Here is a 27,173-nt window from a genome sequence, read left to right on the forward strand (position 1 = left end):
GTATATAATGAAACAATTAAGCCCTCTATTACATTTTTGGTCTGATTGAGTTCTGTATTCTTTATGGAGTTAGAGTTACATTCCTCATGCTGCCTCTGATTTACCAGGTGCTTTTTCTTAACTTAGATTTATTTGTAAAGTGTAGCTGATACTATCTGCTCCATCCTGTTTCACAGAATTGTGTGAAGGAAAACATTACATACTCTATGGACTATTTTGTAAGTTATTGAGCTCTTCATATATTGCTGATGTCATTTCTAACATCTAACATTTACTATTCTATTCTATTCTGTGATATCACTGAAGAATCAATGCATTTATACTGATTTCAACTAAATCCCTTTGAGTGTTTTTTTTTTAATTAACCAAATGATCCTTTTAGAAATACACATAAAATTATGGAGGAAGTAAATATAGTTAACTTCACAGTAGATGAAAGAGTCTTCTCAGTACTGTGAAGCAGGATGTTGATTCATACATAGAATAGTTTATGATCAAATGTGATAGAGCTAGTATACCATAAAGATACTCTGAAATAAAGGAAACTTTGTTTCTGGTTTACCTTTAGTAGCTTTCACAGTGGTTTCTCATTTGGGACCCAACTCAAATGACATGCAGCCCTAGTTGGTGTGGCTCGGTTGGGCATCATCCTGCACAGTGAAAGGTTGCAGTTTCAATTCCTGGACAGGGCACATACCTAGATTGCAGGTTCCATCTCTGGTTGGGGCAAAAGCCAACCAACCTATGTTTCTCTCCCTTCCCCCTTCACTTAAAAAATTGACTACATGCATGAAATTTGATGTTTTGCCCTTTATTCTTCGTCATTTGGGAAGGTTTATAGACGAAAGAAAAGCCGAAAGATTCTGACTTCCATCCATATGGTCTTACCTGTCTCCATAAAGCAGGGGTGTCCAACCTGTGGCCCAGAGGCCACATGCGGAGCAGGATGGCTATGAATATGGCCCTACACAATTATAAATTTACTTTTAAGAAATTTTTTTTTCTGATTACGTGTTGCAGTGTACTTAATGTGTGGCCCAAGACAACTCTTCTTCCGGTGTGACCCAGAGATTCCAAAAGGTTGGACACCCCTGCAAGTGTTTCAAAGGTCACTACCTCTTTTTTGTCAGTGGCTTTAGGTTTAGCAGCTTTTTATGAAGTTAATGCAATCCAAATCGGAAAGTACTCAGTAAATGGCACTGAATCAACCATTAAGATAATTTTCTTACAGGGTAAAAGTTGAAAATGAGTAAGAATTTCAAACAAAATATTTCCAGGATATAGAACCTAATAAAAATTTAAAGGATGACTCATGGTACTGCATTTCATTTCTTTATGTTCCATTGTCAAAATTGCTATCATTGCTAACATAGATTTTTGTATTGGGGTATTTTGGGATTGAGTAAAACATATTTGAGCTGGTAGACAGGGCAACTATACTTGCAAATGTCATACTACTCATATTAAGGTACTCATTTGAGCAAATGTATAATGTTGTAAAGAATCCTGGGAACTCTTAAGTTTATAATTTTGCATTTTACTCTCTTTTTTAGGCAAGCAGCAACTATACCACCTGCTGCTCATCCTTCCTACCCTTTCTGGTAACCCAAACCATTGAAAGATACAGGATACTACTACCTACCAGGGAATTTAATAAAAGAAAGAAAGGGGGAAAAAAGAAATCCCCTAGAGACCCAAGAAAAAACAAATATATTTGTATATTTTTTTATTCACGAGAAGCATTTAGCAAGTGGCCCCTCTTCCTCATGGGCACCTCCACACAGAACCCTTGTTATTCCTAAGCAGTGGCCCTTACTGTGCTGGTGGCCTGGAGGAAGAGCTCAATGCTTTCATTGCCTCTGTCACCATCATCATGTACTGTAATGTTGCCTTCCAAATCTATGTACCACTCAATTATAATCTCCTTATAACTTTTGCTGATAGTTGACAGTGAGTATTGAAGGACATACTCAATTTTGTAGAATCCTGTTCTTTATTCCAAGAGAGGTCTTTGAAACAAAATTTTATGACTCAGATCAAAACAAAACAAAAACTTGAGTTATTGAATAAATGAAGTCTAAGAGTAAAAAAAAATGGATTGAAGAAATATGTTATCAAAAAATACGTTAGGATATTAACATTTTTACACTGGCTATATACAATCTTAACAGTCTTTTTTCTTTTGACAGATTGTTGGCAGGAAATGTTAATGATGAAGTTTTTCATTGACACAAAACTATTCTTTTTACACTGAGAGCTATTAATATAGTCTCCCTTTTGGTATAATATTTCATTTACAAATTAGAACTTTGCTTTATATTTTTACCTAGAGTGTAAAAAATAATGTATTTATCAGTTTACTTCCAACTTGGAGGTGGGAGATAGTGCCCAATGAAAGAAATGTAAAAGCGCTCTAATTGGAAGTTGAAGAATCATTTTGCTTTATAAGGAAAGTCCTGCAAAGTTTGTCATATAGTTTACTTTCCTATGAATCCAAGATTTTTCTTCTTATTTTCCATTTAAAGACTTGGAATGTAACATTATTTGAGTTTCTGTCATTTCACGTGAATTTTCTTCAGGGGCCGACTTCACAGCACTGGAAATTGATACACTGACTTGACGTTTCAGCATCTTCATAACCTTTCTCTTGTACCCTTTACATGCAAAGAAATATATAAAAGGGTCCATGCAGCAATTAAAGTTCATCAAGCATACTGTGAAGTGCAGAGAAATCTGGAATGAATGTCTTTGGCTACATTCCAGGAGATTAGGAAAACGAAGCTTCTTAATCATGTGCTGAATAATTGCTACATGGTAAGGTGTGAAACAGAGAATAAACACAACAATTATGAAAATAATTGTATTGAGAGCCTTTTTGTTTACACCAGATTTCTCAGCTAGTGGATTTTGTTTTGCAGTTTTAAAGAGTTTGCAACAGATTTGAGAATAGCAGATGAGAATAATCATGAGTGGAAGCACATATCCTATGAAACATGCACCGAGCAGAATCCAGGGAAGAGACTTTGTTTCTTCAAAGTTTGGATATTCCATGCATGTAATCCTTTCATTCTCCTGCTTTGACATAGATTTTATGAGTAATGGGAGTGTTTGAGCAAATACTAGAATCCAGACAAATATGCAAATGCCTTTTGCATGTTCAATTCTTTTCATCTTGTTGTATCGCAGAGGGTGCACCACAGCAAAGAACCGATCTATGCTCAGGCAGGTCATGAAATTCACGCCTGCATATGTATTGATGTAAAACACGAGAGCAGTTACCCTGCACAAGGCCTCACCGATCCTCCAGTCAAAGCCTAGTGCATAGTAGGCTATCCGTGTAGGCAGAGCGGTGGTAAAAAGTATATCAGAAATTACCAGATTTGTTGAATATAGTGTAGTAGAGTTGATTTTCTTCCTGTTTTGAACAATGACAACCAAGGCTAACAAGTTTCCCACAAGCCCAATTAGGAAGACAATGCTGTAATGCAGAGGCATTAATATCCTGGCTGTGTTGCGGTGTGCATAGAGATCACAGTCACTTTCCTGAGGAGCTGTAGAGGGTGTGGTAAAATTGTTGTCCATTTTTATATCCATCAGTGGTGTTCACGTGTCTCTAAAAAAAGCAAGAAAGGTTAAGCCTAGTTAAAAGCAGATTTAAATCAGTATAAACTACCTTTTATAGATCTAATTTCAAAAATTTTAAGATTTATATACTTATATATATTTTTTTTATTGATTATGCTATTACAGTTGTCCCATTTTTTTTCTCCCCTTTATTCTTCTCTGCCCTGCACCCTTCCTCCCACCAGCATTCCCCACGCCCCCACCCCCAGTTCATGTCCATGGGTCGTACATATAACTTCTTTGGCTTCTCCATTTTCTGTACTATTCTTAACCTCCCCCTGTCTATTTTGTACCTACTATTTATGCTTCTTATTCCCTGTACCTTTTCCCCCATTATCCCCCCTCCCCTCCAATCTCCATTTCTGTGACTTATATAATTTTAAAAATCCATGGTATGTAATGTGTAATACATATATAGCAACAGGAAGAACAGAAAAAAAAATTATGTTTTTACTCTCACAATTTGGCAGTTTTGGCAAAGCCCTGACAAAAGAGCTACAACCAAAGGAGCTAGAGCAAATATTTTTGTGTGTGACAAGAGGGAATGCACTAACTTTTTAGGCAGAACTTTGGCCTTCATATTTTGAATCATTGTCTAGTTAAGAATAAAATCATGTGAAGTATCCCACATTTCAGATGAACATAAAACTTTGCTTTTAAATTGAATTTCAGTTGGACTTTATTTTTTCCAAATGCGTATCACTGCCCGGAAATGTAATAAGTCACACATGTATGTAATGAAATGTGAACTTATTAGCACAGTGAACTGATTTGTGTTAACCTAAAAAGTATAAGATACAAGCCAAGGCCTTGTTAGGAACTGAAAGTTAGGTTTTCTTAAAAGAAAAATAAAAGATGATGATGAGGGATGACCACTATAACCTTGAGAAAAATGACAAAAAAGAAAAGAGGAAAAAAACTTACTCCAAGGAAAAATTTTCAAATTAATTTTAAACTGTCATTTCTCTGATACCACACCGATGCATACAGTATATACATTATTTCATTCACACATAATAGTAAGCATTACACGTGGTATTTTGTGTTCTGCTTTACTCAGTGAACATGTTCATGGATCAGTGCATTATATACATATATCCGTCAAACATGTAAATCTTACATAGATATTTGATAGGTATTCTGTAGTGCAATTGGCTTAGCTATTCCCTTGATGAACGTTTGGATTATTTCCAACTCTTTCCTTGTTATAAATAATGGTACAGTGAAATTTCAAGTCCTAAGTGGAAAAGTAGAAAACTCCTACAATAAACTTTCATATATAAAACTGAACTTTGATAAAACTACACAAGAGAAAAGCAATAAATCCTCTGAAGTTATTTTTGATTAAAAAATAATTTTCTGATGGGACTATAGATGTGCACATATCTCATCTGAATGTCACCAAAGTTAGGGAAATTTTCTATATATCTAGTGTGGATGGTTCTATATGTAAGAGGAAAAAGACTATCCCTAGACATATCAAGGCATCAACTGCAAATCTGTTTCTCTGACAGCTGTATTAAATGAATTAGATCTCTGTTAACTCTGTGTTAACGATCTTAAAACAGTGATGCTAAGAGACAACAAGGGTTATCAGAGGATTGCACTAATGTTATAGGTATGCATACATACAGTATTGATAAGTTAAGCATTAAAATATGGAAATACAACCTAAACTAAAAGGGAACAAAAATGGAAGTAGAACGCCTTATTAATCAAGAGAAGACAGGAAAGGAGATTATAGGGGGGGAAAGGATAGAATGAGGATGGTAAATAGAAAACACAAAGTAAGAGGATAGAAATGTGTCACAGCAAATTTAAATGGCCTTACCTATTGAAAGACAGAGACTATCAGTTTGGGTTTTTTAAAAATACAGTTCTGTGCTACTTAAAAGAAATATAACTCAAAGTGATTCTGAAAGGTTGAAAATAAAGACTTGGGAGAATAGATACCATATAAATCCCAAGCTGAGGAAAGCTAGAGTGGCAATATTAACATCAGAAAAAAATAGAATTTAAGGCACATTCAATATGAGTAGGGATAAAGAATGTCATTATAAAAGTTAAAAGAATAGTTTACAAGGAACATAAAAATCACAATTGTGCATATAGGAACAAAATTTGACAGAATTTAAAGGAGCAATTGGCAAATCCACAACCATAATGGGAGATTTTAACACATTTTTATTGGAATATGCCAGTTAATAAAGAGATTAAGGACTTAGATTTACCCACATGACTTAAAAGCTAATAGAATTTGTGTTGAAGGCACATGACCTTATTTGCAAATTTGACTGTTACAAGGTCATCAGAGATATTTCAGAACTTTCAGAAAATCATCTAGTAGTTCACACTTACTTTTGACTATAGTACAACTAAATTATAAATCAACCCTAAAAAGATAAAAGATAAATTTGGAATATAAAAAATGTATTTTAAGGAATGCATGGATTAAGAAATCACAATGTTGTTTTTTCAAGATGGCAGCAGAGTAGATGGATCAGAACCAAACTGGAAATTCAACTAAATTGGAGTAAAATTAGCCTGAATGACCAACTCACAACTGGCCAAAGAGTAGATTTAGAACCAAGGAGCTGTAAAAGAAGCCAAGTCAAGACTGGTAGGAAGGGCAGAGTACAGAAAGGGACTGGCCCACTCCCTCAGGAGCTGTGGGAGGTTCCCCCTGAGGGAGACAAAGCCTAAACCACAGCATAGGCTCCCCAGCCCAGAGCACCAGAGCCAGAAAGAGATGCCCACACAGCATTGCAGTAAAAAGAGGGATGGGAGGTTGTTCTGTCCACCAAGGAGAGGCAGAGTCTGCTGGAAGCACAGGCAACCCTCTTAAAGGGACAACGTACAAAACTGCATTTGCAGCTACTCACCCTGGTGGCTATCAGAGGGGATGTGGTCTACACTGGAGTTTCCTTAGGAGAGTCTGGGATTTTTGATTCTGAGGAGAGATGTGGGAGTATAATCACCATTATCCTGGTGCTGAATCATTCTCAGACACCTGCAGCCGACATCTTTTCTGGGTGGAGCAACCCCCTTCCCATTGGAACAGCCTGGAGGAAGGCAGTTACCCCACCCTTAGGAATTTCTCACACCCTACCCTTAAGAATTTATCTTGCCTCACTGGAGAAGCTAGTGGCAGAGGCATAGGCTAGAGCAGGCATAGTAGTCTTGGGCAGATGGGAGTCGCAGGGGATGGGGAGGGCAGGGCCAGGGGGTGGTTAGGGTGGGATTAGTGACTGGCTGTAGGGATGCGTTCTCCCCATTCTCCATAAACCTGACTTTTGCTACACCCCTCATGGGAGATCCCATAGAAACACCCTTCCGGCTTCTGGCAGATCTAACCTGTGGGCTCCAGAGGCTCCACCCACCTGAATACTAGGGACTCTGCCTGCCAAAGTCAGGGCAAAACCTAGGACAGACTCAGTGACCCCCATCACCTTCCGTGAAGCTTGAACATCTCTCCCTCATCAGAGACCTCTCCTTTCTGCAAGAGCCTCTCTCAGTGACTAAGCCTAAAAGCCTGGCAGACAGGACAGAACCCACGGTGCCTTAGAAGGTTTGCTGTCCCACCCTTGGGCCCAGTGTTGATGAAATCCAGCCTTAGAGATTAGCCTGGTCTTTCCCAGGGGCAGCCAAGTCCAACAGAGGCAGCCACAAACTGTGGATCAGTGGTAGCTTCAAGCAGGTTGCAGACAGCAAGGCATGGACAGGACAGCACATCTGACATTGGCCTAAACCAGAGTCCCTCCCTAGGAGCCCAGAACAAACACACCAAGAGGCCAGCACCAGAAAATAATGGAGCAGAATCCAACAAACTTCAAAAATAATATATCCAAAAGGATATCACAGAAGGTACCAAACTATGCAGAGAAGAATTCCATTTTTCTCTTTATTTTATTTTTTGCTTCTCTTTCTATATATTTATTTTCTTCTTTTCCATTTTCTATTTTATTCTTTTCTTCTTTCCTTATTTTTTATTTGCTTTTGCTTTTTCTTGTTTTTTGTCTTTCCTTTCTGCTTTTTCTTTTTTCAGTTTTTAATTTTCTTTTATTATTTCTTTTTTAGATTTTTTAATGTTATTTTTATTTTTTACTTATATATGTTTTTATATATACTATTATTTATTATATGTATTTTTCCTATCTTTTTCTCTTTTTCCTTTTCTTCTTTTTCTTTTTTGGATCAGCACACACACAGCAGCTGCATGTGGTAATCTCACCATCATCCAACCTGAGGGGTGATCACAAGTACAAGTGGGCCAACAGCAATGAAGACTCGATTACAATAGGAGGGCCCACAAAACCCATACAAGGGATGTTCTTAGAGCACTGAGCTCAGGAGGTCAAAGAGACTGCACCACTGGATCCCACAGGACACCTACTGCATAAAGCCACTCCATGAAGACTGGGAGTCCTAGAAGATCTATCTAATACATAGAAACAAGCACAAAGAGACAACAGAAGTGGGGAGACAAAGAAATAAGCCCCAAATGAAAGAACAGGAGGAATCTCCAGGAAAAAAAGCTAAATGAAATGGAGGCTAACAATTTAGCAGACATAGAGTTCAGAGTAATGGTTATCAGGATGCTCAAAGAACTTAATAAGAACTGTAACAACATGAAAGAGGACATAGAAACCATGAAAAAGGACCAGTTGGAAATGAAGAATAGCATATCTGACAAGAATACAATGGAAGGAATAAAAAGAAGGCTGGATAAAGCAGAAGATCATATCAACAATTTGGAAGACAAAACAAAAAAAACCCACCCAATCAGAGCAGAAAAGGAAAAAAAGACTTAAAATGAATGAAAATAGTTTAAGGGAACTTTGGGACAACATGAAATGTAACAACATCTACATCATGGGGGTACCAGAAGGAGAAGAAAGTGAACAAGGGATAGAGAATCTGTTTGAAGAAATAATGGCAGAAAACTTCCCTAACCTGGTGAAGGAAAAAGTCACAAATGTTTAGAAAGAGCAGAGAGTCCCAATCAAGATGAACCCAAAGCAACCCACACCAAGACACATCATAATTAAATGTCAATGTTTAAAGAAAAAGAGAGACTCATAAAGGCAGCAAGAGAGAGACAGTTACCTACAAAGTAGTTCTTATAAGTCTGTCACCTGATTTCTCAACAGAAGCACTTCAGGCCAAAAAAGAATGGCATGATGTATCCAAAGTAATGAAAAGCAAGAACATGCAACCAAGACTACTCTACCCAGCAAGGTTATTTAATATTGAGAGCTAAATAAAAGAGCTTCCTAGACAAGAAATCACAATGCAAATTTTGAAGTGCTTAGAATTAATGACAAAAATGGTACCTGCCAAAACTAAGGAATGTGGCTAAAGAGTTAATTAATTGAAGATAGGTGCAAAGCCTTGAGTGCGCTTATTTTTAAAAAGATTGAAATGGATAAGTTAAGTATATAACCTAAAAAGCTAGAAAAGAACTGAGTTTAGCACCTACAGCCAGCAGTGACTCTGAAAGACATTTGCCATGGCTAGTGTGGCTCAATGGACTGAGGGCTGGCCTGCTAACCAAAGGTTAACTGGTTCAATTCCCAGTCTAGGGCACATGCCTGGGTTGCAGGCGAAGTCCCCAGTAGGGGGCACACAAGAGGCAACCTCACACTGATGTTTCTCTCCCTCTCTTTCTCCCTTCCCCTCTCTAAAAATAAATAAATAAAATATTTTTTAAAGGAAAAGAAAACTCAGTTTGGCCAAAGAAGATAATACAAAAATAATTGTAGATTAATGAAATAGAAAAATAAAACAAAAAATAAACAATAAATATGGACTTTGTACAGAAAAAACGAAGTGATTTTGAAAGGAGATCATGGGAATTGCAATTATGGAATAAATGTAGGAAAAAAACTTTATCCAGTTCATATGAAAAGTAACTTTTTAATAACTGAGACTAGACATGAGAGAGAGATAAATTCCAGGCAAAGGCTGCATTTTAGGAATAACGTCAAGGCCTTCTTTTATTTTTTTACTTTCTATGATAAATTTTTCTGAAAATCTCAACAGATATAATTTATTTTGAGAAGTATTTCCAAGCAGTTTCATGGAAAATGCCTTTAAAATACATAATGTGGAAAAATACACTTTGGTATCTAATAATCCTCCATGTGAATAATTATTATTGTAGAGATTAAGAAAGCTACCACTAATGCAAGAATCAGAGAAGAGTGTGCCATTGCTTGCCAGGTTGTAAATGTGTGTCCATCCTCTTTCCTGAATGAAATTAGCATCCAGTAGAGCCAGAAATGGCAGTAGTTTCAGAACTTTTTAAGTTAAAGTATGTTTGATACCATGTTAATTATTAAGGTGAAAATCTGCAATCATATTAAATGCCTATCATTATGCACCAGTGAAAATGGTAATGTATTGCAGTTGCCTATTTCTTGACACAGAATAATGATAAGTAAAGAAACATCATATAACATTACCACTTTTGGGATAGGAAGAGCAACTCTACACACACACATACACATTTACATGGACATATATGACAAAACATGATTTTGTACAAGTAGTTCTTGTTTTATTTATATAGTCTAAATTTTTATCTTTGAATATGAATTGACTGTGAAACAAGTAAATATGTAAATATATTTTTTAACCTGAGGAAAATGTTTAACTCTTTATGCATTAGTTTTTACTAGATGCCTACCTTTAAGTCATGTCTCAAAGAACCCTCATAACAACCCTGCAAGCTAAGTATTGCTGTCACCTACCTACATGTCACGTGAGGAAACTGAGTGTCAGAAAGGTTTAAGGTCATGTTGAATCCTTCTCACTGATGACCTGGCTTCTAATCTCCTGCTCTTTCCAGTCCTTGGCAGGAGCAGCTAATTCATACTGCCCTTGAAATGCTGAGAGTTTGTGCTTTCAGAGTGGCCTAGGCTTTCATGCTATCTTTACCTGTAAATAAATAGCCTGGGCGCAGTTTTGCCCACCTTCTTCAGAGCTGAGGGATGATTCTTCCTAAGGACAACAGGGTTCCCACTTATACCTGAGGTGCTTTCTCAAATGGGAAACCAGACCTGTGGATACCCTGTTATAGAACCCGGAAGAAAAGACCATTGAGGGGCCTTTTAGGGCTTAGCTACACTAGTCCTGTGTCAGTCAAAGAAAGGCACTTGCACAAATTGGTCACATAAATATCATGGCTCAGAAATGATTTTAGGTAAAGAAGACACTAGGCTGTTTTGAAATATGTTCATTTGGATATTTAGTAAACTGTCAAAGATTCATTCCATTTGTTAACAACTCCAGTGTATTCCTTTAGTTCTTAATAATATCTATCTCTATTATTAATGCTACAGTTTTAGTCAATTTCATATTTTCCAAATTGACAGAAAAATCCTTTCATGTACTTGACTGTTGTCATTCCACTCTTACATCAGTCCCAACTTATTATTACCTTTTCTCAGAGATATTATTTTATAACATCTTTTAATCATCTTAGAATTCAGGATTACTTTCCTGAACCTTGGCTTACTCCATTCTCTTATTCACCAATAATTTTTTTCAGTGCCTCCATATGCTAGGTCCTAGAAACACAGAAATGATATCTTTTAATACCTGAAGGCCTGAAACATAAGGCTGAATGTATGATATTCGGAATGTGCTATTATCTGTGTGAGGTGTATCTCAATATTCTCTGCTGTGGTTTCTTCTCATATGTACCAGGGTTCTGCCTGCTCTTTTCATCACAATGCTCCTTTATCAACCTTTGGATTGTAAGTTCCTCTTTCAGTCATTCCCCTTTTAATTGTATCTAATTTGCTTCTGTTTCTCTAACTTACTTACTTTTGAATATATATGTTTAAATATTTACTTATTTATGAATTTATTTATTTGAGAGAGGGAAAGGAGAAGAGCAAGAGAGAAAGAGAAACATCGATGTGAGAGGGAAAATTGATTGGTTGCCTTTCATACAAGCCCCAACCAGGAACCAAACCCAAAACTCTGACATGTGCTGCAACCCAAAATTGAACTAGCTACCTTTTGCTTTTTAGGACTACACTCAACCAGCTGAGCCACACTAGTCAGGGCTGAATATATGCATATTTTAAGTATTTCATATTTTCATAATTATTAGACAACAGCTTCTGACATGTTACAGGATTGATATGCTGAGTTGTACTTGAAAGTACTATGGCTTATTTTATTGCATAGAGAAAATCACAAATTGTTCTAAATATTTTTTCCTTAGAATACTTGTATGTATTAAAATTACGATTTCCTCATAATGCTTTCTAATAAAAATATGCATGATCCCTAAGGTATCCTTAATCCCCCACAATTGAGGGAGGTAACAAGGACTGCAGCCTTTGCCCTGAAGGCACAGATAGTAACGGGGCTGCATGAAGTGTGGGGTCCTTCCTTATTCAGGTTCCACCAGAGGACCACCTTTTCCTCCTGAAATTAACTACCTGGAAGCTACTCTTGCAACCATCTATGCCAGTTATCTTACCATTTTTATTAATAAGCACAGGAGACTATCTCAGTGTTGTCTCGGTAATGCAATATTAATCCTTTCAAATTTATTATTATCTTAACATGCGTAAAACAGCAAGTTATTCCACAGTGAAGTATCCACTAGAGTATTTTTACTTACGTTTTTATAAGTAGGCCTGTGTATTTTTTCTCTCTAAAATTGAGTTCATGACTAACAGAGTAGCTAATGTTTCTTAAGGCACTATCATCTCTCATTTTTGCACAACTGGACATGTTGACATGAACTGAAGTTTTTTTCTAGCCACAGAAAGGAAAAATAAAAGGCACCCCCAAACTTATTTATTAGTAGTTAAGAAAATTGTTTAAGCTCTCATGTAATTGGTACTCTGGGACTATTTATCCTGATACCAGGTTGGAGCCATTTTGTAATTTTGAACAGGGTGCACATACGAACCTTCTGCAACCCCAATTTACTTCCTTGTAAATTATTTTCTTAGCTTTTACTTGTGGCAGACATAAAGTAAATCTTAATTACATTCAAAGATTTAGTAAGTGCTAGAACACCAGCTTTTAGTTTTTGCTTTAAGATTCCTGAAAAGTCACCTCTACCCCAATACTATTTTCTTAGTAATCATCAACCTTAAATGAAAAATGGTTAAACTTCTAGTGATTTTTGTTTAAATTCAGTTCTTAGTAATGAATTGAATGTTTCAAGTCAATGCTGAAATGATAATTAATAGGAAGTGACTTCTCTAAAAGATGAAGTCTGCTCAAGACCATGTTTGCACATCATGATGATCTGACTCAGGGTCCACAGTAGCATGTACCAAAGAGGAAGTTCAGGAGCACATTTTGAAAAACAACCATAAGAGCCACAGAAATTTGGACTTATATGAATTATATTTGAATGTTGTTAAATGATGAGTGTTTGATCCATTTCTTTTTTTGATTTGTGTTGATAAACTGTCCTTTGGCTATTTTAGAGATAAGATTGAGGGAAATTTTCTGGAGTGAGGAAAGACTAGATCACTAGGGAAGAGGGAGGAGGTGCAGACAAAGGCTGGGGGTTAATTGGAATAACAAGGATTTTGTTTACTGAGGAAATAGACCAGCACAGATGTATCAGGATAGCAGGCTGAGGCTGTTTAGTGCTCTTGAGGACAAACATACTTCCTGGAAGAAAGAAATCATCCCCCCCCCCCCCACCTAGTTTTTATAAATATCTGTCAATTATTTGAAAGAGCCTCCTTGTTCTTGAAGCTGAGCAACCAGAGACATTGGAGTTTGGTCCAGTGTCACACTTGCTGAGGTCTAGCACTCAACCAATGATTTTTTTTTTATCATCCTCTTTGTAATTGACTAACTATCACACGAGTGGTTGGTTATGCCATTTGCCTGTAAAATAGGCAGGTGGGAAACATTAATTCCCGATTGTGGGAAAGAATCCCAAAGCACAGACACGCTGTGACCAGCACAGGCATGGCTTATCACTCACTTCATTGGCAAAGTCAGATCATCAATTTCAACTTGATTTAATAGTAAACATCCCAGTTAACTCAGAAAAATAAATCCTTCTGCACTATTAGATGATTTTTTTTTTCTAACCGGTTTTGAGTCCTAAATAAATACTATGAGTGCCCAAGATTTATTTTTTGGAAGGATGTAGAGGATATTGTCCAGAAAGGTGACACATTGACAGCTGCCTATACTTTCTCAGAATGGAACCTCACACATGCCAGAGTGTTTATATTCAGAGTACGGTTGTCCCTGGTCAGTTTGTCTGAGGGGATCTTGCTTCCCTGCTTCACTGGGGAGCTCACTTTCTCTGGCTTGTGGAAGTGTGACTCTGCTGCCACTCCATGACATAGTCTGGCTCTCACTACCTCTCAGTAGGTCTGCAGAGAGTCATTTATAGGACAATGCATGGGAAACTTTTTCAAGACAGAAAACCAGTGTTTGCCAGTCTGCAGTTTCTTCGTGCCTCTACTCATAGGACACTCAGTGAAGACCAACTTCAGCTTCTGTAAAGATGTACATTGAAATTGATGGGAAAGTGAAAGGCACCGGCTGTTTAAATTATTTGGTGAAGCATCCACCTGTACATTGAGGGTTCTACATAGTCCATCTATTTTTCTTTCACCTTTCACTGATTACTTATTCCTTGTGGCTTTTGGTAACTTTAGTACTGACTAGAATGCTATGAAAGTTGTCAAAGATGAATACAAAGGAGGTTGTAACACTAAGGAATTTGGAAGTCTATAACATAATGAACTGTAAGAAACTGTAAGAAAAAAGGAATCCCACTATAATACTCATTTCAGTGTAAGGAAAACAAATATTGTGTTTCCTTGTGTCATGATTTGACCTATATGCAAGATAACTAACTGCACGATATAAAAATGTTCTTTGTAATGAAGGCCTGAGTCTATGTCTTTACCTTCTGAATCCAAAATATTTCTAGAAATAATACGTACCTTTTCTCCTTAAAGTTGTAGGGAATTTGAAGTTTTGGGTTTTGTCTCTGTTATCTCAGAAATTGGAAGCATTAAATATCCTTGTTTTATGGATAAACAGAATTAGGTCATTTGTTCATAGTCCTCCCTCAGTACAGGTGCTAGGACACTGCAACCTCCCTCACCTACTACCTCCCGTCAGTCGGCATTTCCTGTGCCTTCAATCTCCTGACCCTCCTCTGCACCCATCCTCTCCCTCTGCACCACGCATTTGTGTCTGTCATCTGCCTCATTGTGTGCTACTCCCATCGCCTCTGCCTGCCTTCAGGCCACCTTCATTTCTCTCTGGAGCCACTACAGCAGTTCTTGCATGTACTTCAAATGGTACCCCTTGAACCCCAGGCAAACTGAAAACTCTCTATTGTGACATACACTTCCCTTCATGATTTGGCTCTGCTTCCCTCTTTAGTGGGATCTCTGGCCATCTTACCTCTTAAAATGTCCTGGCTCCAGTCATACTAAATTACTTGCAGTCTTTTGCTGCCCTGTATTCTCTCACAGCTCTGTGCATTTCTGATGCTCTTCCTTCTGTTTTGATGCCTGCCTCCTCTCCTGTCATGTATTCTTATCTTCTACTTCCAGACTTAGATCAAAATCAGGTGCTCCTGGAAGCTTCTTTGATTTTTTTTCTCTTGCTCACTCACCAGCACCCACAGAAATGCAGTATAGGGTGCCCTTGTTAGTGCACTATGCTTTGTAATACCATCAGTATTGTTGATTTTTGTTGTTGGGTTTTTTCCCTGTTTCCCACTCTTCAGTGAAGTCTTTTGAGTGGTAACTGTATTGTTAATATTGTGTATCTCCAGCTGACCTGTGAATGATGCTCAATAAATACCCATTAAAGAATAGCAAAGTCCTTGTTTTCTTGATCCTCAAGCAAAAGTTCTTCATTAGACTGTGAGCTCTTGATTAATAGTAGTAAACAGTAGTAAACAGTAAGCACAGACTGTCCCAGGCACTCCCCTGGGCACTCTGTATATATTCACCCTCACAAAATGTTTACAAATCAATTTAAATGATGAAACTTTTGTGACTGTTAAGTCTCAGAATTCATTCCAGGCACTCTGGCTCCAGTAATCACATTCAGTGCAATACTTTTTCTTCCTTGCTCCTATTTCTAGCATGATCTGATGTTATTAGTAGAAAACAAGTAAAATACAAAGACATCTGAAAACGTTAACACATACCAACTCATACCTCTCTGCATGAGAGAGAAAGGGAGGGCTAGGGAGACCAGAAGGGAAATGTGTTGATTAAATAAAGGAATTCATTGATTTGTAGCATATTTTAAAGTAAGTAAAGGGTTTTTTAAAAAGATTTTATTTATTTACTTTTAGAGAGGAAGGGAGGGAGAAAGTGAGGGGGAGAGACATTGATGTGTGAGAATACATTGATTGGTTGTCTCTCGCATGCCCCCAACTGGGGACCTGGCCTGCAACCCAGGCAAGTGCCCTGACTGGGAATAGAACTGGTGACCTTTTGGTTTGTAGGCAGGCACTCAGTCCACTGAGCCACACCAGCCATGGCTAAAGTAAGTAAAGGTTTTATAAGTGATTTTAGATCTTATTTTAGCAATATTTCTATAAAGTTATTTGAACTGAAATTTCCATTGGAAGGAAATGGTGAATACCCAAGATAGCTTTTATGCTATTAATTCATTTTTTATAGTACTATTTTTTAGTATTTGTAGATACTTAACAAAATATTTTTATTCTTCATTTTGGGCTTTTAAGACACCACAAGGATCTTTGTTAGCTCTACAGTTTTAACAATTCCAGCAGGCCCTTAACCATAGCAGGGAAAAAAGTGTCATTTATAAACTCCTTTACTGGGTGGTGAACTTTTTTTTTTAAATGCAAACTTCTTAAGGATGATGGCTTTATTTTATAATTTTTATTCCATAGAGTGTTTTAGAACTGTCTTATAATAAGTACCTAGTAAATGCTTACGGAAATAGATAAATGAATGAAAGTCGTATAATGACCTGAGTTAATATTTATTCCATTAAGTGACTGATCATGTTACAACATCACTAATAAATTTTTGGAAGCCGGCTGAAAGTAATTTGTAAAAGGAACTACCACCACTTGATAAGTGAGTGTGTGAGTGAGGATGCTTTCTAGGGTTGTGTGCTCTCTGAATTGTTGTGTCCAAAAAGTGCAATTAAACCGCAGAGAGAAAACATGCCCTTAAACAATACTAGAAAATGCAGTCCAGATGGTAAATACAGTCAGGTTTATAACCATGTGTAGATTCAGTCTATATGTAAAATATTCCACAAAGATCTGAAAATAAGTTCAAAAAATAATTCTTACAGAAATGATAGGGCAAGGAAACTTTGCCTGTTGGATTGATCCTTTGGCAGTTTAATGTGTAGAGGGTAGGGGAGAATAGTGATAGCAGGCAATTTCCTAGCAGTTAGTATGAGAGCCATTGTTATAGGGACTTGGCAGTACTATTACTCCCCATCTTACAAATGAAACAACCGATGGCAAAGATGTTAGATAACTTGCCCCAAGGCCACACAGCCCAGGTTTGAGCCTGACTCCAGAACTCAGGCTCTTAACCACTATACTATATAGCACTTAGAGTGACACCCCCTAGAAGACTCAAAAACCACACCCTCCTTTAGAGGAAGTTTCCTCACAGCTTACATTTTGCCTAAAGTTTCTGTTACCGTCATTCCCAGTGTGGACATAAATATTGGCAACACACCACAAATAATTCATTGTTTTGTAAATTATTTTTAGGCACATTGAAGTTCAAAAAAAATATGGAGACATATTTAGCCTGACTGATCACCAAATGGATATAAAACAGAGATACTTTTTTTTTGTACTTATCAAATTGATAGTTTATATTTAGAGTTGAAATATTCAGGTTGACTGAGAAACAGTGAAGCCCAAATTGTCACTGATCAGTAGGTAAGTTGGTAAAAAACATCAGTTTACATCAAAAGCTTTATTTAAAAAGTATAGAAATAATAGAGGTATAGAAAAGATTTTTGTACATAGATGTGTGGTCAAATAGTAAAATGTTACAACTCTTCTCTTTTAACGTGTTATATATAAAATACATCTAAATACAGGAAAAGCCTATCTTAAAATGACTGTTCCTTTCCCTTCATATTAAAGTATCCTGAAGTATTGGAATTATTTGCTAATATATACTTGATACTGTTTTTTGTAACTGTGAGTTCACACAGGAATGCAAAGTAAGCCTACTTTTTGACAAAGATGTTTCTGGCATGTTCCATTGCTTTCACCTAGCTTAATACTAGCTGATTAGAACTGTCAGGTGCTAGAGAGCCTAAACTATATTAATAATATAATTTTTGTTAGGAATATTTAGCTTGTTATTGAATATCTTCTTTCATTTTACCTTATATCTTAAGTAGACTTTCAAAGTTTTTCTTAACTCAAAAGACTGTTGAAAAAGCAAAATATCTAGGACTTACCTCTCAGTGACTTGTTCAGGCCTCTGTGTAGTAGCAGTCAGGATTTGACCAAATTGAAGTAGGTTAACCTTAGCATGTTGTTCTAAGAAAGATTATACAGACATCCTTTTATGGTGGTGACTTTTTTCCTGTCACCCTGTGACTGGGCATAATAATGATCAGTTAGTCTTCCTTGTTAAAAAAAAAAGGAAGTGAAATTTTTGTTAGTAGATTTTTTGAATAGTTATCTGAAAACCCCTTGGAACTTATGAATTGCTGAAATCTATGAAACTTTATAAATTTATCTATAAAAATTTAATTATTAAAAAAATTATGTGAAAGAGACTGAAATAGTAGACTTTAACTGGAAAAAAGTGAATCATAGTTACTGATAATTTTGTATCTAAAGGATGAGTTTTTAAGTGTTTTAAGGGGGAAAAATGGCAAATTTGATAGTTTTGTCTACCTGGAAACTTGATACAGTGGGTAGTTTGCACAACAGCTTATGAGAAAGAAATCAAAGTTTCTGTGGTGAGTGGGAGAAAGATGCCCTTTTGCATATATATAGGGATTAGTTGATGTTTTTAGGTGGGAGGCTAACTTGACTGCATCAGTGACTGCACGGACACTTGAATGACAGGGGAAAAGTTGAAGGAGGCATGTTGTAGCTTAAATTGAGCCTCTTTACATAGGATGAAGGAGACCTGTGCCGTTCACCTTAGTTTTAGTTGACCTTTTAAATCAAGAATGTAACATGACTATCAAAATACAATTTACTTGTAGGCTGAATTAATAGAAATATAATGCTCAAAACAAATAAGATGATATTTACACTTATCCAGGACTAATCTAGGCATTCCCAGTCAGTTCTGGGTGCTGCATTTTACAAAAGGCAGAGATGACTTAGAGCATGCCTGGGATGGTGAGGGATCTGGTTCCTAGGTCTTAGGTGAAATGATTGAATAAATTGAGAATGTTTAGGCTTGGCAGGGATATGATCACTGTTTTCATGCATTTAGAGGATGTCTTGTAAAAAGGGTTTAGGCTGGGTATGTCAATCTTCCTAACTCCAGAGAATAGAAAGAAAGCCAATAAAAGGAAGCTACTGAAGTCAGCTTTCAAATCAAAATACGAGTTTAGTTCCCAAAAGTTAGGACCATAAAAATGTGCAGTAGGCTGTCTCTTATTTATATGCTTGCATAGACTGAATGACTATTTCGAAATGTAGTGTAGAGACTGTTGAATCATCTGGTAGGAATCTGTAGCTGTGTGACCTCAGAGGCTCTTTAATTTTAAGGGTCTTTCAGAAACGATTAAGTGAGCCCTGGTCAGTGTGGGTGTAGCTCAGTTAGTTCGACCCTAGTCCCATAACTGAAATGTTGCAGGTTCGATTCCTGGTTGGGGCACATGCCTGGGTTGCAGGGTCAATCCCCGGGCTGGCTTTGGTCTCGGCATGTATGGGAGACAACCAGTCGATATTTCTCTTTCACATTGATGTTTCTCCCACCCTTCCTCTTTCTCTAAAAGCAATGAAAAAAATGTCCTCTGGCAATGATTAAAACAACTACAACAACAAATAAAAACAATGGCCAAGTGATTTTAGCCTCTCAGTGGCATTATTCCATTTAGAAGCTTATTAGGTTCTTCCTAACTCTAAAATGCTGAAGAATGTGGAGAAACTTTGTCAAATAGAAGAGTAATTCTTTGGCCTTCCACCCCACAGTCTATAAAATAAAGTCATTGAACTAAATAATTCCCGGTGCCAAAAGTTTTATCAGGGGGAAATAGAGATTTTATGATCCAATGGATAAATATGGTAACATATTCTAGATCTAGTTTCTTTAAAATTTAGATTGAAGAATACTTAAAGAAGACACTGTTGAAATTGTTCAATTTGTTGGAAGGCCATCTTGGTGGGATGTTTTGGTTTTTAATATTTGAAATAGTTCTTATTAAGTAAAACATTGTTATACAATGAAAAAACTCAACTAGGTAAATATGCTAGCAAACTGGCTCTACTGCTTTTTGGTACTATAGTAGTCAAGTATATAAAGAAGAGGTGATGAAGCAATTGTCCTGCAAGGTGTCGTTGAAGTTTAAAGTAAAGTAATTTCATGAGTTCACAAAACTTATTTTAATTGTTGCTGACAGTTACCAGGATTTTTTTTTTTTTAAGTTGTACGATAAAAGTGGAGTCAACGTCATTTTCTGTATAAGAGGTAAGATACATTCTGGCCGCTGTGGCTCAGTGGATTGAGCACTGGCCTGTGAACCAAAGGGTTGCCAGTTCAATTCCCAGAGCAGGGCACATGCCTAGGTTGCAGGCCAGGTCCCCGGTGGGGGGTGTGTGAGAGGCAGCCACACATTGATGCTTCTCTCCCTCTCTTTCTCCCTCCCTTTCCCTCTCTAAACATAAATTAATGAAAAATTTTTTATAAAAAAAAAAGAGGTAAGAGAGACGTTTGTGACCTGAACTGAGCGTTTCTGTCATTTTGTTTGTTCTATTGAGTACCGTCATGAGTGTATAGTAGATAATAAATATTAGTGGAAGAATGAATGGATTCTTTATAACGGTTTTCCTCTATTCTATACTTCAATCTCATATACTTATGCCAGAGAGGGCTTCCAGAAGTTAGTTATTCACAATATAAAAAAGGTCAAATTAAATTCATTGTTGACAGAATAAAGAACAGATGTTATAAGGAAAAGAGAAGAACTGGTCAGTGACTAATAACATGATGTTTTGTGAAATCTCTGTCTATAGAAATAGCAATGGAAAATTTCTACAACACAAACTATATAACCGTGGTCTGAAATGTGTGCTTTTGTATTATGGGTATATGTGGTCTAGTATTTAGTCATCATTTAAAACTACACAGTGATTAATAACTTCTAAGGAATTTTAAAACTTCTATTGGTATATAAGACATGAACTGTGGTCATTAAAGTTCCTATCAATATTTTTTTTAATTGAAATATAATTTCAAACAAAAATTCTGCTTCAGATTTTTTATCTTAATATCATTACTTACACTTTATTGCTAAATGTAAACAGAAGAATTTCTATAATTTAACTACCTTAAAGAACATGTTCTGCGGTAAGCGATCTCAAGTGCAACCAAAATAGAGTTATTTTATTATTACCAAGAGACCAACAGGCCATTTTCTGAATGTATATATATATATATATGAAACCGTGTATTCTAATCCTACTAAAAATAGTGAGAGACTCAAGATGGCGGAGGAGTGAGTGGAAGTCACACTGACCTCCTCCCAGGACCAACCTGGAATTACAACTAAATTGTGGAGAAATCACCTGCAAAAAACAATTGAATAGCGAGAGAGGAGCCTTGTAACCTCGGAAACAAAAGAATTTGCTTTAGCGCAATCTAACTGGTAAGGAGTGCGGTACAGACTTGAGGTGGGCGGGGCGCCCACTGGCGGCAGCACCAGAAGGATACTGAAATGGCCAGTTGGATCCCCCGGAGAAGAGCGGGGTCGAATCCAAAAGCGGGGATCTCTAGCCCACAGTACCAGAGCCCAAAAAATACACAGAAAACAGCCAGCTGCGAAAAGTGGCAGGGTTGCTCTCTGCCAGAGACAGGCAGCTGGGGATGCAAAGAACTGTTTAAAGGGCCAATGTATAAATTTTTATTTGCAGCCACTTACCCTAGTCTCTGGCAAAGGCGGGGACAGAGTGGGTTAGAGACGCCCAAGGAGAGACTGGGGAAGGAGGCTTTGGGGAGAGAACTGAGAGAGTAGCCAGTGGGATCCAGGTGCTGACTCATCCCCCATATGGCAGCAGCCATCTGGTTCAGGCAGACCACTCCCCTGAGCAGAAGCAGCATGAGAGGACCCAATAACCCCACCCTTAGGAGGGACTCCACCCCGCCCTGCACTGTCAAAGCTGGCCTGCTGAGTGCAGAGTGAATAGACTAACAGCTGAAGGAGACGGCCACAGACCGTGGATTCCTGGAAGCCTCGAAGAGACTGCCTAAGGTCACACATGGTCAGCATCTGACATCATCAGAGGCAGATCCGGAAAGTAAAAGCAGTGGTCTCCAACTATAGAGGTGCACACCACAAAGTTAGGAAATCAAGACAGATCAACTTAAGAATCAGAAGCAAAAGAGAAGAGTCTCACAAATAATGGGAAGACAAAGAAATACGCCCCACTCGAAGGGAAAGAAAGAATCCCCAGAAAGAGAGCTAAATGAAAGAGAGGCAAGTAAACTATCAGATACTGAGTTCCAAACAACAGTTCTCAGGAAGCTCAATGAGCTCAGTGAGCTCAGAAAGAATTACAAAAAATCTATAGGGAAACTATTAGGAATGTACTGCAAACTATGTTAGCATGAAAAAGGACATAGAAACTATCAATAAGTCACAAGAGGAAATAAAGAATACAATTTCTGGGTTGAAGAAAACAGTAGAAGGAATCAAAAGCAGGCTTGATGAAGCTGAGGACCAAATCAGCAAGCTGGAGGACAAGGTAGAAAAAAACTCCCAGAAAGAGCAAGGAAATGAAAAAAGACTTCAAAAGAATGAAGAGGCATTGAGGGAAATGCAAGACAACCTGAAATGTAGTAATATCCATATAATAGGGATACCAGAAGAAGAGGAGGAGCAAGGGATAGAACCTGTTTGAAAAAGTAATGATGGAAAACTTCCCTCATTGGAGGAGAGAAAAAGTCACACAAGTCCAGGAAGCACAGAGGGTCCCATTCAGGAGGAGCCCAATGAGGCCCACTCCAAGACACATCATCATTAAAATGGCAGATATCAAAGATAAACAGAGAATCCTAAAGCAAGCAAGAGAGAAAGAGGTAGTAACATATAAGGGAGCCCCAATATGGCTAGCATCTGACTTCTCAGCAGAAACACTGCAAGCCAGAAGGGACTGGCAAGAAATATTCCAAGTCATGAAAAGCAAAGGCTTGCAACCAAGACTGCTCTATCCAGCAAGACTCTCAATGAAAACGGAAGGCAAAATAAGGAGTTTCCCATACAAAAGAAGGCTAAAAGAATACCCCTCCACCAAAGCAGCACTGTGAAATATGCTAAAGGGACTGCTTTAAGATGAAGAAAAAGTTTCTATGAATACCCTGTGTCTTTCAGAGTTGCCAATACTTGATATTACCAATGTTTGTATTGTACTCATTAATCTGATTGTGACAATGATGTTATTTTAATTGTTCCTTTACTATTTGTTGAAACTAAACCTGTTTTAGTATATTTCTTGCCTATCTTTTTTTTTTTAAAGCTTTAAATGACTTTTTGGTATTCTTTATCCATTTATTGATTAAAAGTTTATAGAACTTTTTTCCCTTGAAAAACCCCCAAAAAACCTATTAACCGTGGTTTAGATGTGTTGCCAATACTTTTCTATTCTGTTCCTTGTCCTTTAACTTTTTTTATATTTATATTACTGTATAGTTAAATGTTTAATATATTCATGTTGTCCATATTTACTTTGTAGCTTCTGGGTTTGAATATTTTATTTCAGGTCATGAAAAATATTAGTTCTATTTTCTTCAAAAACTCCTTAGATTCTACATATTGATTTTTAACTCACCTGAATATTTCTTGTTTAATGTGTGAAATAGGGCTCTCTATTTGTTTTATTTCAAGTAATAGTGGTCCATGCACCTTATTTGTTGTCTTCTTTTACCCATTGATTTGAATTATCAACTTAATCTTCTATTGTTTTGTTAGATATATACAGTTGTCTCTAGAATGCTCATTATATTTCATTGATCTACTTGATTATTTCTGTGCTGGTGTCATGTTGGTTTAATTGCTGAGACTTTATAATGGTTTTAAATTTTTTTAATATTTTATAATTAACTTTGACATTTAAAAAAATTAATAAAATCAATCCTCATTTAAGAAAGAAAGAGAGAGGAGGAACTCCTACATTTTCCGACAACATGGATGGAAGTGGAGAATATTAAGCTAAGTGAAATAAGCCAGTTGATGAAAGACAAATACCATATGATCTCACCTATAAGTGGAATCTATTCAACGAAATAAACTAACGAACGAAATAAACCACAGGCACGGAAACTTGGAGCAGGCTGAAAGTGACCAGAGGGGATGAGGAAAGAGTACAATAGTGGACAGAAGGGGAAGAGACTAGACAAATAACATGTATGAATGACCGATGGACATGGACAACGGAGTGGGAATTGACTGTGGGAGTGGGGGTTGGGGGTGGGGTGGGTGGAGGGGGTTAAAGGGGTAAAATTTGAGACAACTAATAGAATAAACATGGTTTATAAGTTAAAAATATAAATAAAAATAAAATTAAAAAAATAAAAATAATAAAACAAGGAAAGGGATAAAAATAATAAAACAAGGAAAGGGACTTTTTAAAGCAAAAGAGAAATTTATTCAGCTATGTTTATTGAGCAACCACTCTGTGCCAGCCACAGTTCTAAATAGTGGGGATAAAGCAGCAAACAAAAACTGACAGAAATCCCTTCCATTCTAGTCAGTGAGACAGATGACAAACAAGTTATGTAGCAGAGTAGCCCGTTGTAGGTACTATGGAGAAAGGGAAATACAGCATGCCTAGTGGAGATGGGGCTATGAGGTGTGATAGGGGCTGCAGTATGGAAGAGTTTCTCTGAGAAGGTGCTATTTGAGAAAAGACCTAAATGGTTGAAGGGAATAAGTGACGCACATGTCTGTGTGAAGACGGTCAGAAGTGGGGAAGGAACAGATACACACGCCCTGGGCACCATATACAAGAGGGAACCCAAAAACTGAAATCATCTTCTAGAAAGTGGGCCTGTTGTAGTACAGGCTTCCCCTACTAGGTGAGTGTTCTAGGAACCTATCTGTATCAGTGTACCAGCTGGTGGTAGTGTGAGAGGTTGTGTTTGGCTTCAGTGAGTTTTTGAGGACTCTTCCAACACATTTGCCAGTTTCTTGATGGGTGATTGATGAGCACACTTGCTCACACTGCACTGAATGTTCAGCAGTTTTTTTACCAAAAATGGCATGACCCCCTTGCCCCACCCTCCCTATTCACCTAGTCTCACACTGAGTGACTTTTTGTTCGTTTCTCTGGATGAAAAAAAAAAATCATTAAAGGGACATGTTTTGCTTATGTGGAAGAGGTGAAACAAAAAACAGCAGAAGCACTAAAAGGCACCAAAATCAACCAGTTCAAAAACTGTTCTGAGCAGCATAAAACATGTCTCGATAGGTGTATCATAGTTTGAGAGTGGCTGAAGTTTAAACATGTAAGAATATATACACAATTTTTTATAAATAAATTCTGTTTTTTGGGGGTCCCCCCTTGTACCTAGTCCTGCTTGAGTAAGACACTCATTGGTCCAGTGTGGCTGGATCAACCAGAGCCAGGGGTAGAGAGACTGAATAGTAGAAGAAGAGGTTTGAGGTGAAAATGCAGGCCTTGTACTTCTTTGTAATGACTTTGGCTCATACTGGAGGGTGGGAAATTACTGGAGGATTTTAAGCCCAGGAGTAGCCAACTTGTACTTTTGAATGAAAAGAATGCATAACTGCTTAATCAGCTGTGTTGAGATTTAGATGATTTGAATTAGGGGGGAAACGGTTCTCTCGTGTAGTATTAAGAATGACAGTTTAAATAAGCCTCTGTTCATTAAAATTGCTTTCCTAAATTTTTTTAATCCAACAAATAATGAGGGTCTGTTATGTGTTAGGATCTGTATTAGGTACTGGGGGATTCAGCCCTAAGTAGAACATGGCTCTTTCTCACAGAATTAATAATCTAATGGTAGATTTTTAAAATCCCTATACAGTTAAAGTGTTCGAGAATAAGGTTTATTTCATTGCCCCTAATTTAATGAGCTCTTATGCCATGTCAAGCACTGTGCCAGATGCTGGGAGTACCGAAAAGATGCATTTCTTTCCCTGCCACAGACTATGCTCAGACTAAAGAGGAGGACCGTATGAGTGAGGCATCCATGCCTGATTGGCTATGCTGTCTACATACCTCTGCTGCCGTGTCCCTGTCATCCTTCTTACAAGACTGTGAGAGGCCGCATCTTAATGCATCTTTAGACCTGACCCAGTGTCTGTCATTTGGGTGTTTACTGGTTGGGATTTCCCCTATTCTAGCATTTGCTATTTGTTGTAGATGGCCTGGTGATCCTGCTGCCATTAGTCACATTTGTAGTGTACATTTGCTTTTGTTTTATTTTTAATATTAGAATTAAAAGCACAGTGAATTTTTTTAATTTATTTACTTTTTAAATACATCTGTCTCCGCCTCCCCCCCCCACCTCTTTCCCTTGCCCCCTCCCACCTTCCCTCCCTCAGCTCTTCCCCTTTGGTTTTGTCCATGAGTCCTTGCTATTAATAACATGATCTCTGTCAACTATGGAAAATACACAAGAGGCCAAGAGAGTCCTGTGTTTCTACAGAAAAAAGGGTAGTGAGGACATTTCTTTGTGGAAGTGAAGAATTTTTCTTGTATTTTCTTATGATAAAGAAATAGTTCTTTGTACTGATGCCACTCACCCCAAAAAATGGGAAAAATAAAAATAGACTGAGTTATTAAGCCAAGTGTGTTTAATGGAGAATGGGACAAGTCTGTGTCCAAACTGTTCTACTCATTCATGTTGTCTGCCTAGCCCTTGTGAGTTTTTGATCCTGGAGCTAATTCTTTGAGGTTAGCAACTATTTTTACTCATAAATATAAATGGAGCTCCTGTACCTGGCCTATTGACTCTCACAGAGTGCCCAGGTGATTCACTGAAACAGTGAAACTGATATAGCTTTGAGGGCAAAAAAGAGAGCTACCAACCACCAAGAGAGTTGGAGAAATCACTGAAAAGAGTTGAGCTCTGTCATACACCATAAGTTTCCTCAACAGGAAAGTGGAAATAACATTTAGGTTGAAAGAATAACCTGTGTCAGTGAATAGTCAAAAGGACCTAATGTGGCCAGGGAGCATCTTTGGGTGTTGGGGGTGAGAGGGAAGGGAACGTAGAGGACCGCAGTTGTGTTAACTACACTAATAAGAACAATTTGAGGGCTTTGCTATTTCTTGCTGATATTTAAGTTTCTTCTTTGGATACTGGGAGCTATGAAAGGAAAGGTTTTAATCAGGGTTGTGACATGAT

General features: G+C 37.4%; 2 protein-coding genes across 2 annotated transcripts in view; one reads left to right on the forward strand and one right to left on the reverse strand.

The window, feature by feature from the left end:
• Positions 1 to 27,173, forward strand: part of UBAC2 (UBA domain containing 2) — a 203,820-nt gene that overhangs the window by 97,683 nt on the left and 78,964 nt on the right. The window lies entirely within an intron of this gene.
• GPR183 (G protein-coupled receptor 183) lies at positions 2,509 to 18,202 on the reverse strand. The gene is made up of 2 exons (XM_054574330.1): positions 18,076 to 18,202; positions 2,509 to 3,613 (listed from the first exon to the last, which is right to left on the reverse strand). The coding sequence occupies exon 2, from the start codon at positions 3,592 to 3,594 to the stop codon at positions 2,509 to 2,511; it is 1,086 nt and encodes a 361-aa protein (XP_054430305.1). The 5' UTR covers positions 3,595 to 3,613; positions 18,076 to 18,202.

The sequence above is a fragment of the Pteronotus mesoamericanus genome, unplaced genomic scaffold (genome assembly GCF_021234165.1).
Source record: "Pteronotus mesoamericanus isolate MK-2021 breed Mesoamerican mustached bat unplaced genomic scaffold, CSHL_Meso_final contig_26, whole genome shotgun sequence".
Classification (NCBI taxonomy): domain Eukaryota; kingdom Metazoa; phylum Chordata; class Mammalia; order Chiroptera; family Mormoopidae; genus Pteronotus; species Pteronotus mesoamericanus.

Bases quoted from the DNA above. Each gene is read 5' to 3' on its own strand.
- GPR183 (XM_054574330.1), bottom strand. From the start codon at position 3,594: ATGGATATAAAAATGGACAACAATTTTACCACACCCTCTACAGCTCCT.